At 37.8% G+C, this 15952-nt stretch overlaps 1 protein-coding gene across 1 annotated transcript in view; it reads right to left on the bottom strand.

Annotated features, from left to right (window-relative positions):
• Positions 1-6408: 6408 nt before the first annotated feature.
• LOC117337813 (low-density lipoprotein receptor-related protein 4-like) overlaps positions 6409-15952 on the bottom strand; it is a 170870-nt gene continuing 161326 nt past the window's right edge. Inside the window, exons 23-28 of the mRNA XM_033898935.1 lie at positions 15096-15335; positions 14674-14883; positions 11530-11794; positions 10853-11037; positions 10426-10581; positions 6409-8238 (exon numbers count right to left, since the gene is read on the bottom strand). Coding sequence (XP_033754826.1) covers positions 7967-8238; positions 10426-10581; positions 10853-11037; positions 11530-11794; positions 14674-14883; positions 15096-15335 — 1328 coding nt within the window. The 3' untranslated portion in view covers positions 6409-7966. The remainder of the gene's footprint in view (positions 8239-10425; positions 10582-10852; positions 11038-11529; positions 11795-14673; positions 14884-15095; positions 15336-15952) is intronic.

The following is a 15952-nucleotide window of genomic DNA, read 5'->3' as shown; positions in this document are numbered from 1 at the left end:
TATGAATGAACCTAATCTGCAGTTTATTTAAGCGAAATCAGCTTATCCTATATAATGTAACGCAATTGCGTTCCGCTTGTTCGTTTTTACGACTCATTCCGGAAATTGTAACATCCGGTTATGCAAGATACCCGTGCTGCTGTGGGGGTCAATCACATCGTCCGAGTGTCAGCAGGGTAAGTTGTGTGATACTTTTAATCTGTTACATTATTTAGTAAACTGTCGCCCATCCGATCCTAAATTTGATATTAGCTTGTCCGTTGGATATTATTTGCCACTATCGCACATGTATTTTTTATTTTCTTGTGTAATATTTCGATGCATTTTTGATGTAAATGTTAGTTTACTTTGAAGGAATTATTCCGTTTTGAGAGCACTCGCGGAGTGGCTAGTGAATATTTCCTCCTCTCGGGCTGTTTCTATACCGATAAGGCTAACGTTAATGAAATTAACTTAATTTGGAATGGGTTGATGGATTATGAGTTCTGTCATTTCTGATTTAAAATCTATTAGCAACTTTCATATTATTCTGTGAATACAAACACTGACATACTAACGTATATAAAGGCACCTTACTAGCACCGACCAGCGGATTTTTGTAAGCGTAGTGGTAGATGCTTGCCATGAAAGCGAATTGTCGCTTGTTCGAGCCTAAGCGCGGATAGGTTTGGTTTGGATTGGTTTATTTTGTTTAACGTCCTATTAACAGCTAAGGTTATTTAAGGACGGCCTCCCGTGCGTGCGACATGCATGCGTGTGGTGATAGCGTATGTGTGTTTTGGGAGGCTGCGGTATGTTCGTGTTAAGTCTCCTTGTGATAGGCCGGACCTTTTGGCGATTTATAGTGCTATCTCACTGAAGCATACTGTCGAAGACACCCAGCAGCACACCCCACCCGGTCACATTACACTGACAACGAGCGAACCAGTCGTCCCACTCCAATTATGCTGAGCGCTAAGCAGGAGTAGCAACTACCATTTTTAAAGACTCTGGTATATCTCGGCCAGGGAACAGAACCCAAAGCCTTCCTCACAGGGGCGAACGCTCAACTAAAGGCCAAAAGTGAGGCATTGTCAAGGGAGACATTAGGAAGAAGAAAGTTGTTAAGACAGAAGAGAAAAGATAAGATCCCAAATTTAGTCGCTTCTACGATATCATGCAATGGGGACAGCAGGTACAATTCTTACACCCTACCTGCGCTGATAGGTAATGGTTCATGTACGATATGTTGGTGTTGATCATGAGAGCTCTTGAGACACACAACACGATAAGTTAAACGTTTAATTACCCTATCGATGTTAGGATACCAAACAACCGATAAGAAAACACTGTCCTCGTTCTCACATGCCCGTGGCTATATGTGACTACCCCGAACTAATCGGTCCACATGATGTTACCATGGAGATCGATACAAAGCCGTGGTATAGTTAACGGCTGCAATGAAACACTTCAGTCTAACATATAAACATGATTAATTAACGGAAACTATGTGAACAACAAAACTCTGTTAACTTAAAGACAAATTTTATTGTTAATGTTCAATGATTATAATGAAGATGATATTCATGGCACAGTTTCACTTTTTTTCATTTGCAAAAAAATGATATTCAATAAGTACACCTATAAATCACGCACATAAATATTGACACAACCAGTTTTAATATCAACAATAAACAAAGACAGAAAGCCATCATATGGACCTTGTAGCACGTATCACAATGTGTAAACAACATGTATACAGAGGCAGCAACCTGTGTATATCGTACAGGCAAAAGTGTGGGCCTAGATAGGTTATTTACATAAATGAATATTCATACAGACGCATAAATATTTAAACAGTGATATTATGAATATTCAAACGTAGTTTGCACTGTAGTATAAATTTAAATATTGAACATCCAAAATTTTCATTCTAATATCAATATCATGAATATTCAAATTTGAATTTAAATATTGATATGACTCATTTAATCGTCTATGATTATGCTAATACCTGAACACTATTTTACATATTGATGTTATGAATATTCAAATAGTCTAAGGCAAGTTTATTTACAACTTGAAGCTTATAGTTTCAAATTATGACTATACGAATCCTTGATATGTTGGAAATCCAAGCTTTTATACATAAAATTTAAATTCTTGTCAACGCTAAAGTAGTTGCATGTTATTCGATTGGTGCCATGTAAGAAGACAGAAATCAGAGATTAACATGCAATAGTGGATATATACGTTTGGAGGAAACATTTGTCTTATTATTCCTAAAAATAATTACTAATTATGTAAACTATGTCAATTATACAATAGTTGAGACAAAGACATTGAAAGTTTCATTTAAAGTAATAACGTCTTGGACTTCGTTCACCACTTTCTAAATACCAAAGACTAACTGACATGTAAATTTCTTACGCAAAACAGCACCATCAATCGTATTTACATGTCACATCACCACCAAAGGTATTCACATACTTCTACACACCTTACTGGATATGTCCGTGTTAGTTACCATCACCACTCGGGCCTTCACATCTAGTTACCACGGAAGGTAGTCGTAAATCTGAACCGTCTATACTCATATGACGAAGAAAGATTCATATTATTAATGCTCTAATCGCAAATTGCAACGAAATATTAGATTTGCAGTTTTTATATTCTAATCAATGTGAATCCGAACAAAGTTTACATGCGCCATTAAAATGCCTGCGTCTGTCACGAAACAATCCATTTGGTAACAACTATTGTTCTGTGCATAATTGTAGAATCATTTTCAAATTTTCTTTGTTATACAGTGGAACTTCGTTAACTCGAAGTCGACGGGACCACGAAAAAACTTCGAGTTATCCGAGTGTTCGAATTAAGCGAGTTATCGTTTTTGGTGAAAAGTTTGGTCAATATTTGTCAACATTATATAATCATAATAACTTCGCTCCGTCGCTCACCAGATCAGTGTAAAGACTGGTCAATACATGTAAATATATATGTAATGTTTCGTTATGTCACTTGTAATTTGGTGTAGTTTTGCCGATATACAGTCACGATAAAGTTTCTTTCACTTAGTCACTTCAATAATGATCTGATGTGCAAGTCATGTTTGCAAAAGGTAAACGATAAAACGGAATTCGACAAAATAACAAGTTATTAATGTCAAAACAAATAACCGTTTAAGTTTAACACAGATTGCATACAAAACGTAACAGAACCATTACCTTTTATTGGACATATATAAAATACTGTTTGATCGGCCTACTTACTTTTTATTGATAACCAAGCCATTTCCATGTGTATTAGCACCGGAAGTTGGGCTGCGCATGTGCGTATAAAATGTTACTGTAACTGAGTTGGTGTTTTATCCGATTTAATAGACAGCACTGACCGTTACAGTAGTACTCTGAACACCTCGGCAGTAATTACGCTATTGTTTCAGCAGTTTAAAGATTTAATAGGCGCCGGTGACTGTGTCATTTCTACACCTGTAAAAACATCAGCCGGGTAGATCTACCGGTGTGTCAGAGATTAGTTCCGCTTGAGCGAACGGGTAGATGAGTTGTTGACTATCGTGTGTACTGATATCGGCGACCGTCTTGGTAAATTACCTGATGTAAGGAAAGCAGTACTTTTTATCACCAAGACTTGTTGTTATAAGATTCAACCGACAATTTCTTTTATGAATTTATGAAACACTTATAATAGCATGTAGGTTAGTAGTGCCGATATGTTCAGTATAACAAACGGAATTTAGCTCTTAAAAAAATGTCGGCGTTTGCCACCGATCGACGAAAATTATACTTCGAGTTATTCGAACATTTCAAGTAGGATTTTTATTGTTGGGACCAAATTTTTACTTCGTATTATCCGAGTTTTTCGAGTTATCCGAATTCGAATTATCCGAGTTTTTTTTACTAAGATAAAGAGAGAATTCGGCCGGGACCGGCGAGGTACTTCGAGTTAAGCGGGGTATTCGAGTTATCCGAGTTCGAGTTAACGAAGTTCCACTGTATGTTTTGTTATATCGGATCAAAGGTATTTAGCAAGCTAATTAATTAAAGATCGACTATAGATATCATGTATGTATTTGTCATAATCTGCCCTTGATCAATAAGGATGCTAAACATCTTTGATTGGAAAAGATAGGTTTCTATCTTAAACCATTATTTTTTTTTCTGAATGGGCATATTCGACACATTAAATTACACAAAAACAAAGTTGAATGCGCCATCATCCATCATTATATAGATAGTGCAAATAAAAGTAATAATGTTTGTTCTTCCAGTGTCCTAGAAGAAGTGGTGGTGTACCATTCATGACATGAGGTATGAGATCATTTACAAGATGAGGAAGGTCAATCGCAGGTAAAGAAATACCGTAGTCTGACAAAGAAGGAATGTTGGTATATTGTAGTTTAACACATGTTTTTTCATGTAAAAATTATTATGCGTTTTTTTATCTGATGAAATATTCCTAATTTGAATTTTAAAATGATATACGCAACATATGAAACACCCTGGGCATCCACGTCAAACGTAATGCCAACATTTCCCATTTTATATTTTCATACTTTTCTATGAAGACCCCTCTGTCATGTCTACAAATGTTTCCAGTAAGATAATTTCACATACACCTGACAAAAATATATACGAATCCTGAACACCGACACCAAATCATCATTTGTACAATTACGGAAATAAACGTTTAGGCAAGGTTAGGAGGCTTTTCAAATATAGCTTACGGTCTGTTGCTGTTGAAAGAAATACCCACATACTTCCAACAGTAGCAGTAGAGAAATGCAAGACCATGGAACTTAACTATTACCACACATTATATGACTACATTAATCACTCACCAATAAAAAGCATAGTAATCACATATACTCAGGGATACTGCAGGGAGGTCATAATAATCCCTTTGTTCCAATGACTTTCTCAATTTAAAACATGTAACGATTAGAAGCTTCAATTTCAATTTTTTGAGGTTTGATAAAACAAGTTACAAGCAAAATGGATTCATTTCCAAGTAAAAATTATCAAATAGTAATAAGTTCTTTAATAATTATATTTTTGACGTATCCATTTCTCACAGTTTAACACTATATCATCAAATATTGATACATTTGGGGAAATCTTATTCTCTTTCTCCAACGTTGTCTATGTACGTATTTCAAACTGAGAATTTCCATTCAAATATTTTCTGCCAACATATTAAAATGCGAATGATACACATGCATCTCGTGGCTGTCGTCGGGTGAATAATTTCGAGCGCTGTGGCAAACATGCACTAAAATAGCATCTGTAATCAAGTATAATTTTCTCGCTAATTTTCACGTTAAGTACGAAAGCTTTTGGAACAAAGTAACATATACATTTAAGATCATTCGACTTTAAATTCTCAATTACAATAATGCACGTGTCCATCTCCAATTTCTGTGTTAAGCTGGTTTTACGCCACTTTCCAACGTACAGTAATCACACCGTTCTTGATGATGGACTTTGTAAAGCAGAAACGTTTAACAAGTATGCTTTCACCAGACAGTAACTTAAGCTGAAACTTGTTTATATAAAGCGATAAACAACTGATTGCTTTACTTTAAATGTTTCCAGAACTGTATGCACCCGCAAAAAATACATGCACACTAAAACAACCAGTTGCACGGTTTGTAATAAATTCTGTTTTTTTTTTTTTTACAATTAATTTAAGCGTTGCCATTTACACATGTTGAGTGAGCAAATATCATTTAAAATATGTATGGTCACATCTTGTTACACAACTCATGTTAACTCTCATTCTCAAAGATGACTGTGTTAGGATACTATGAATCGGTGGAATTAAAATGAGAGGTTTTTTTTCAACAGAAGCGATCCGTGCCAATGACATCCTTTGTCTTGATTGTTGTACACAACACCATAGGTGCTGGTTCGATAACGAAATTAACAATATGATCATGAAGCTTTAACATTATTTTGAGACATCGTTTTACCAGCAGACTAAACTTGACTAGTAAAAAGTCTAATACTGAGCTAAATATACCCGGTTATCTGTAATAATCAAAGAGCAACCCAATTAATCTGTAAGGATTAAAGAGTAGCCCAATTAATATGTAAGGATTAAAGATTAACCCAATTAATCTGTAAGGATTAAAGATTAACCCAATTAATCTGCAACGATCAAAGAGTTACTCAATTAATCTGTAAGGATTAAAGAGTAACCCAATTAATCTGTGATGGTTAAAGTTACCCAATTAATCTGTACGGATTAAAGAGTTACCTAATTAATCCGCAATGATGAAAGATTAACCCAATGGCGGAGTAAGAAAACAAACATAAAATAGTTGATAACATTCATACCCTGATAGGAACAATAATGAATTTAACAAATTTTGTAACAGTTTGATGAAATAATGGGAACAAGGAAAAATTCATTTTTAATAGTAAATTGATGTTCAACAGCTTGATTTCTACACACCATGCCTCCCAACTGAACAGGAAGAGTGGAAGATTGTTCTTTTGTATACTGCTCTCTCGACAAAATCAACATTGACGGTTCAGGTAATTCCTTTAAAAAAATTCAAAACCCCAACATTTTCATAAAAATGACATTTTCCCGTCTTAATTTCACATGAAACATTCTTTCATGGGTATATGAAAAAAAAAGAAATCCCAATAAAAGACAATATGTGCATTATATTGTACGCAATTTCTACTGATATGTACCAGAAGAAAGACAACACAAAAATGTTCAGGAATGATTCTTTAAGAAAATCTTCTGGATTTCTTGGTATAATCAGCAATTTTGTTACACCTGTGATTGTCACTAAGTCTTGGTATTTACAAACTTGAGATTAGGTATAGTGTTTACCACACAGCGCAACGACACACATCCTGCCACAAATGATACGGAATATTATCGTTTTTGTCTCTTTACACAGGACAAACCTAAAACATACATGTACATAGAAGATTTGCGTCCTAAAAACCCATATCTGATGAATCCATGTTATTGGGTTTTATTTCTAAAGTAAAGTATTAAGGAGTTGTGTACCTTGTTTGCTTACACAGACCCGTATCCATTGTTATCCACGTGCATCCATAGAGAAGTTACATCATATACCTCCATTTTCACATCACATGAAGATTTATTGTCAAACAGAAAATGAATCGAAAAAGGAGTTACTTCTCCCTTTCACGTCACACTTGGAGGGCGCAATATTCATTGTCATCCACAGAATTCAGACGAATAAAAGAGAAGTTCCATTGACTGCTCTTGAATTGGTTTTGATATATCCTCATTAACAACGCAACTCAACATTGAGCAGAAAAAACGTAAACAATACAAGTTTACATTTGTAAAGTGTATCCCTGCATTTCGTTAAATTGTGTAATAAATCCAAGTCATATTAACTTCTATCTTGCATTACTTTCTGTGTTTAGTTCTGCTGTGTTGCATTACTTCCTGTGAGAAGAGTCATGTATATCGCCACTTCCTGTGTTAAGTACTCCTGTGTTACACTACTTCCCGTGTAAAGTTCTCCTGTGTTATCCTACTTCCTGTTAGAAGAGTCACGTGCATCGCTACTTCCTGTGTTAAGTACTCCTGTGTAAAGCGACTTCAATTGTACTAGTCTTCATACATATGAAACTGGCTCCTTGGATGTCTCAGACTATTGGTCCGTGGCGTTGGAGAAAAGTTTCTAAAGTCTCCATTATAAATAGCTCGGTCTGTGACAGGTGAGCCTAAACCCCGTTCACCAATGGGCGATCCCATGACACGATCGGTCATAGGAGAACTAATGCCTCGATCAGTCATGGGTGATCCCAACATCCGTGGACTCCCCGGTGGAGACATATTTGTAAAGTCGTTTTGGTAAACGGTTCTGGCAGATCCATTGTGAAGGGAGGACAATGTAGAAGTATACGGCATATCATCGTAGTCATGGTTACTGTAAAGATGACTCTGCTTTAACTTTGACTTGGTGTCAGGGTGTGAGTTTTGGTTTTGAAATGGTGATCGTTCGTTGGGTAGGCTCCGGACTCAACCTCGGCAGTGGGGCTGGTGGCACAAACAGATTCGGCGGGACGTATTTTTGTGCGTCGGCTGCCGTTAGACCCCCGTGCCCACGTGACTTCTTCTGTTGGCGTTTGTACTGGAAGTACAGGATAATGGCCATCCCAAGAAACACGAATCCAAATGTACACGCTGTGATGATTATAAACTTGCTCATTTGGTCCAGAGCAGTCACCTCAAAACCTGATGAGAGAAAAGTAAATGGTCAATCAATTAAAAGTCACTTTGAACTTAAACAATTATATAGGCAAATGGTCAACATTAGATATTTATTTTGTTTTTAATTGGACATACTTTAAATAAAAATACCTATTTTAAGAAGAAATGTGAAATTTCTCATATCTGAAGGAAACGTCAAATGCATAGGTTTTTTTCCATCAAAGACAAATTAGGAAAATCACTTTCTGTTGTATTAGATCGAAATGTAAATTTTGTATGGCAAATAATGAATATCTTAACTACATCACGCTGTTTTGTTTCTCGCATATTCGTTAGTGATGGTTAAGACCAAAAAGGGATGTTAAGAAAATAAGAAATGGTCCTTAAAGTAAAATATAAGAGCGTGAAATGCAGTGTAAGCCTTAGTTTCTATCTTCTGTCAAATTACTTGAATGTTTATTTCGTAGGCATGACTATTGCAATAATCTCAAATTTATAAACCGGAGTCTCTAGAAAAAAACGTATACATACAACATCATTAGTATGGATACTTAACCTCTATCATTTGAGTATTTAATGATATAAAAGAGTGCAATCAAGATTACATATCCCGACAAACCACTACATACAGCACCTCAAAGATAACGTGTTCCCTCCTCTCTCTAAACTCATGCAATTGCAACCATAGGCCATAGAGGATGAAGAGGAAATATGAGAGGAGAACTGTCTTACACCTACGGTAATATTAAATCTTAAATATTAAAAAAAGTGTTTGAAAATATAACATAAAAACTTTACTTTGCAACATTTAACAATATGTTCATAATCAAAATTGTCTTGCAGTATTGGAAATTCTTAAACCACCCCAGCAAACAATCACAAATTGCAAATCTGTTACACCCCCAAAAGGGGGAGATGATGTCTAAGGATTAGAAGCTCTGCACAACAGTTTTCTTAACTGTATCAAACACAAAGAAAACAATGAAGAAGATATGACTAATTTAGAAATGTAGGCAGCTCACGACCAGATGCAACAGCTTGATGAAAACAGCTCACGACCAGATGCAACAGCTTAATGAAATCTTTAATCTTTAATCACAATGCCAACCTCAGGGATTTGGATATGTGTCAATCACAGCTAAAAACAGTCACTGCCATACCCAATCCCTTCTGAATGGCCACTTGTATTTCCTTTATAAGGGGAAATAGAAGATCGACTAAAGAGAAAACGAGAAATGAAACCCTTAGCCATCCACGTTGCCGAATCCCAATAAATATATGGACGTTTCCCGAAGAAAGAAGAAAGCTTAGTCTTCTTCCTTGCCATCACAAGTTCTCTTGTTCCATAATCATACTGCAATCCTTCAGCCTTGTAGGCATAACGTTGGTAAAAAGATATGTTTGTTGAATAAAAACCAGGCGGAAAGCGCTCACCTATACAAAGTAATGATGTTCTAAGAAGGAGTACCAAACAGCAGTGCTAAAGGCATATAGTCTATGTCTTACTAAAATTCTGAGGTAAGAGGAAGATAATAAGTGCTACAAAGTAAATTACGCAAAGGAGGATTGTATGTATCTAAGATTGGAGCATTATATCCCGTTCCTCAAAACTGTAACACGCCAGCCAACAAAATAGTGATGAGCCAGGACATCTGCTGCTAACTAACCAACACTGCCAATGCTCTGTGTATTAGGTACAAAAGACTTAACCATATATATCCACGATACGGTACGGAGGCAAATAAGAAAAATGATTATATCCAATCTTCAATCTTCTAGTAGTTGCAGGATAAAACCATTTGGGGAAAAGCAATAACCTGGCCATCTAGCTGTGCTTTCTGACAAGTGAAGTTAACCTGCTTCCTAGACTATGAAAGCAGTTGCCTTAGGATAGCTTCAGTAGACGAGAAGAAAACTTATGACACTGTACTTTTGTTTATGCAAGGACCAAGATTTCGTTTCGGTGAGTCGGATCTAGCAAGATCCAAGGATACAGACAAAATAGTGTTCCAGGCAGGACCTTGCCCAGCTTTGCATCTGCCAATGTGGCCAAAAAATCATCATTAAAATGTAAGTAAAAATCAACAACATATGAACAAGGCATGCAAACAACATTTCTGTTTGTAAGGCAACACGAACTTCGTCAAGATAAGTAATTAACACATTTCCTAAATTCTGTTCTTTTATGCAAGAAAAGAAGAGGACTCTCACATTGCTTTGAGTCGGTGGTGCCAGGGTTAGAATTGAGGTCGTCCTGACAGGGGAAGCAATCTTCCTGTCTATCGAAGGGCTGATAAGTTCCGGAAGGACATATATCACAGTAGGGATTGGAGCCAGACATGTAACGCGAACCAGGAGGACAGGCCACTGCAATGCAAATGGAAGCATTATGTTAGAAAATAGAATTAGAATTTTCTTCCGTTGCATTCTAGGGAAACAATTGTAATGAAACATTTTGCATACAAATCAAAGAAAACAGAAAATACTTATATTACATGGCAACAGTATCTTGTTTCTATTTTACGAATGTCATACTTTGATAATTTTACTACTATCTGTCAGCTCCGCCTATATCGTAGGGACGCTCACTCCTTTTTCATATCAACTTTTGAAATTCTGCATAACTTCTAAAACTTACCGCATCCATCTTGATTCCAAATCTCGCCCTGACGACAGCTCCAAATGAGATCTGATGTTTCAACTTTACGGACGGCCATGTATTGGTGATCATCGAGGTGGAGCTGAAGACCGGGCAGGAGGCGTTCCAACTCCAGTCTAATATCCTGCAGGATAGACCTTACTTGTCCCTCGGGAAAACCCGTCCTGAAAAACATTAAGTCATACTATACAGTCTAATCTGCTTAGACCGCCTCTACCAAACTTTCACATGAATTACATTTCGAAGAACTTTTTGGCGATTTCGTTGATCTGATCTTCATAACTATTGGTGTCACGTACATGTACGTGTTTTTAAAACATGTCAAAAGTAGTTGACGATATGCAAGATTGTACAAAGAAGATATTTATACATTCAATACAAATTAAAAGTTGTTCTAAACAGTACAACCAAACTTAAATGAATATGCATCATACAGTTGTTTTCGTCCTTTCTAGGACTTGTCAGTGTTGTTGCTATGGGCCAAAAAGTGTCGACACATATAAAGCAACGGAAGTAACAGAAAATAGTTCGAAAGAACTGCAAAAATCTGTATAGGTGCAATAGTCCAGTAATTCAATTAATTTCACAATTTTCATAATTGGATTTCCAAAGAATGTGAAGTATGTGTACTAAATTCAACTGAACACCCTGCTTACCCGTTGTCAATGGTGACGTTCCAGCGAACCATAAAAAGCAAGCTCTCCATGTAGCTGCGTCTGTTGCGGTCCACACTGGTATCGTAGTCACACTCGATGGTGATGTTGCTGAAGTGACAGAAGCGAGAGGAGCAGGGCGTGTGTACTTTTAGGTATTGTATCACAGACAGATAAAGTTCATCCTCCAGATCAGGGTCGTCTGATTCACAAGGACCCTTGAACCACATGGTAAACTCTTGTGTAACTACGGATGGTACTTCAACACCTATAACAGACACACAGCCATGTTAAAATGAAACATATAGACGAATGATTTTAACCTTTTCAACCCTACGAAACTTTAGTGGACTCTGCCATTCATTTATCATTTGAAGTCCAATATGGTCAGTAGGGTTGTGAGGGTTACGGCTTACTTAAGCTCAGGCTATTGGATTTTTTTTTAGCTAGTGGCAGAAGACTGTCCAGAAAGAATTAAGAGGTCAATGAAGTTGAGCCCAAGTGCAAGTACAATATTTTTAGCTCACCTGGACCGAAGGTCCGGTGAGCTTATGTCATGGCGCAGCGTCCGTCGTCCGTCCGTCGTCCGTCCGTCCGTCGTCCGTCAACATTTGCTTCAAATCACTACTAGTCAAAAAGTTCTTATTGGATTTTGACCAAATTTGGCCAGAAACATCCTTGGCAGAAGGGGAACAGATTTTGCATAAATGGTGACTCTGACCCCCGAGGGGCCAAAGGGGCGGGGCCCAATAGGGGAAATAGAGGTAATTCCTTTAAATCGCTACTAGTCATAAAGTTATGAATGGATTTGAACCCAATTTGGTGAGAAACTTCCTTTGGGGAAGGGGAACATATTTTGCATAAATGGTGGCTCTGACCCCCGAGGGGCCAAAGGGGTGGGGCCCAATATGGGAAATAGAGGTAATTCCTTTAAATCGCTACTAGTCATAAAGTTATGAATGGATTTGAACCCAATTTGGTGAGAAACTTCCTTTTGGGAAGGGGAACATATTTTGCATAAATGGTGGCTCTGACCCCCGAGGGGCCAAAGGGGCGGGGCCCAATATGGGAAATAGAGGTAATTCCTTTAAATCGCTACTAGTTATTAAGTTATGAATGGATTTGAACCCAATTTGGTCTGAAACATCCTTGGGGGAAGGGGAACAGATTTTGCATAAATGGTGACTCTGACCCCCGAGGGGCCAAAGGGGCTGGGCTCAATAGGGGAAATAGAGGTAATTCCTTTAAATCGCTACTAGTCATAAAGTTATGAATGGATTTGAACCCAATTTGGTCTGAAACATCCTTGGGGGAAGGGGAACAGATTTTGCATAAATGGTGACTCTGACCCCTGAGGGGCCAAAGGGGTGGGGCCCAATAGGGGAAATAGAGGTAATTCCTTTAAATCGCTACTAGTCATTAAGTTATGAATGGATTTGAGCCAAATTTAGTCAGAAATGTCCTTGGGGGGAAGGGGAACAGATTTTGCATAAATGGTGACTCTGACCCTCGAGGGGCCAAAGGGGCAGGGCCCAATATGGGAAATAGAGGTAATTCCTTTAAATCGCTACTAGTCATTAAGTTATGAATGGATTTGAACCCAATTTGGTGAGAAACATCCTTGGGGGAAGTGGAACAGATTTTGCATAAATGGTGGCTCTGACCCCCAAGGGGCCAAAGGGGCGGGGCCCAATATGGGAAATGGAGGTAATTCATTTAAATCGCTACTAGTTATTAAGTTATGAATGGATTTGAACCCAATTTGGTCAGAAACATCCTGGCAGAAGGGGAACAGATTTTGCATAAATGGTGGCTCTGACCCCAAAGGGGCCAAAGGGGCGGGGCCCAATACAGGAAATAGAGGTAATTCCTTTGAATCGCTACTAGTCATAAAGTTATGAATGGATGTGAACCCAATTTGGTCAGAAACATGCTTGGGGGGAGGGGAACAGATTTTGCATAAATGGTGACTCTGACCCCCGAGGGGCCCAATAGGGGAAATAGAGGTAATTCCTTTAAATCGCTACTAGTTATTAAGTTATGAATGGATTTGAACCCAATTTGGTCAGAAACATCCTTGGAGGAAGGGGAACAGATTTTGCATAAATGGTGACTCTGACCCCAAAGGGGCCAAAGGGGCGGGGCCCCATAGGGGAAATAGAGGTAATTCCTTTAAATTGCTACTAGTAATAAAGTGATGAATGCATGCTCTAAAAACAATTCTTGAGGACTTTCATACCTTAGATAGTCTGGACTTCATTAATCTTTATAGCAGTTCCGATTCCCATACTATAACCATATATAGCATTGTTTGAGATTTACAAATAAAACAAATTGAATATGAACATTATTTTGACATTTGGTCTAATTCAACCAGGTGAGCGATACAGGCCCCATGGGCCTCTTGTTTATTTCTGCTTTCCTATTACAGATTTGTGCCATTGACCATGTATAAGGCATACAAGATTGAGAGGCCTTCTTGTAGCTAAAGAACTTGGTGTGATTGTCTTTGAGAACAAAGACTTTGCAAAGGAGGGGATATCGTAAAAGTAGAGAGTATAGGTCACCTTACTAGCTCAGAATAGGGGGATTTTTCTTTAGTATAGTGGTAGGGTATATGCTTTGACAGTGACAGAAGGTTTGTAAAAGCCGAAAAACGAAAAGGATAATTTTAGGCTTAAGTGAGAAAAGCATATGAGGTTTATTGAGATGCAGTTTTTGAGGTGAAGTTAATAGGACAAGTATGAAACTAATTGAGGAAGGTTTCACATAAGGCTTATTGAGGCAAATATTGAAGGAACTTAGTCTGCAGTAGACTGACCTGAAGGCTACAGATGTGCCTATATTTGACCTTACTAATATAACTCGGGGCTCTTCCTGGTGTTTGAGAATACATTGGTTTGCAGCAGACTCGCCTACAGATAGGCTACAAATGTACTTATCATTGACCTTACTTACTTAGAGGTCTTCCTGGTGTTCGAGAATACCTTGGTTCGCAGCAGATTCGCCTACGCATTGGCTACACAATTACATATCATTGACCTTACTTACTCAGGGGTCTTGCAAGTGTTTGGGGATACCCTAGGTCTGCATCAGACTAGCTTGCAGGCTACAAATCGAAGTTTAGTGATTGTTGATTGAACTTACTCAGACAGCCCTGCTGGTGCTTGAGGATATCTTTGAGAGACTGAAGGACCTCAGTGTCGTCACAGCTATAGGACTGTCTGAAGAGCTCTAACGGATTGACAGCAAAGGTCTTCTCACAGACAACATAACAGGACTCCACGTGTGTCTTTGGGTTCGTGCTGCAGACAAACAGCCCGTTGTTCATCTCTGGGAATTCACATGACTTCTTGTCTGAAAGATTATGTTAAATAAAATAAATACATATGTAAATGTAATATGTGAATTTCTGAAGTCAGACTCCCAAGAAGTATATTCTACCATTGCCTGGCTGCTTGGTTATTTTACCTACATCTTTTAATTATGTTCATGTTGCTTGGTTATTTTTCCTACATTTTTTAATTATGTTCATATAACTATAAAATGAATACAAAACTATATCTGACCTTCATAGACATGTACTGTAAAGTTACAGTAGGCCCTGTTTCCGGCCTGGTCTGTAGCTGTGAAGTTAACAATAGTCATCCCCTGGGGAAACTCTTCTCCTGATCGGTGTGTTCCGGTCATGGATCCCATGCCTATGTTGTCTTCAGCCGTTGGCTTCTGCCATAACACCCTCTCCTGCTGTTTGGCGGACTTTACGGACAGATCACGGGGACAGTAGGTAAATACTGGTGGTACTTCATCTGAGATAATAGAGTATAATGTATATACTATCGATGTAAATATATAAGCATCTTATTTCAGAAATGTTTGCGCTCGAATCATTTTATTAAATTATGATTACACTGATGATAATTTCTGTACATCACTTTCTATGGCAAGCATCGTGGAGCTAATGTGTTTTAGATCATCTTTATGAATTCTGCATCAATGTAACTTGATACGTTATACTGGTGAACCCTTCTTTGTCATTTCTCTGTCCTGAGGGAGCTTTATACAATTTTTCTTTCCCTTTGAGGGCGCATGAGAGATGGGATCTAAACCTGAAGGGATCTGAACGGACTCAAACAATGGGGAAACATTCTTAAATTGACAAACATGAGACTTGTGAAGTGTTATGCAGTTTAAGAAACTTATTCCAAGCATTAAAATCCCCTTGTCTCGATCCCCCTCACAGAACTAAATCTTTGCTTTTCTCTGATATAATGATTCGCTTATGCATGCAATGTTGACGTGATTGTATTGTTGACATCATGTAAATGTTGTGATTTGAGAACGCCCTAAATTGTTGCAACCCTTTGGTGAGACAAGAAAATGTTGATATTGTAACACTGGTTATTTTCGTCATGAGCAACACAAA

This window comes from Pecten maximus, chromosome 11 (genome assembly GCF_902652985.1).
Source record: "Pecten maximus chromosome 11, xPecMax1.1, whole genome shotgun sequence".
NCBI classification, from domain to species: Eukaryota; Metazoa; Mollusca; class Bivalvia; order Pectinida; family Pectinidae; genus Pecten; species Pecten maximus.
The sequence above is the reverse complement of the archived record's forward strand: the minus strand, read 5'-3'. Positions and strand labels throughout refer to the sequence as shown.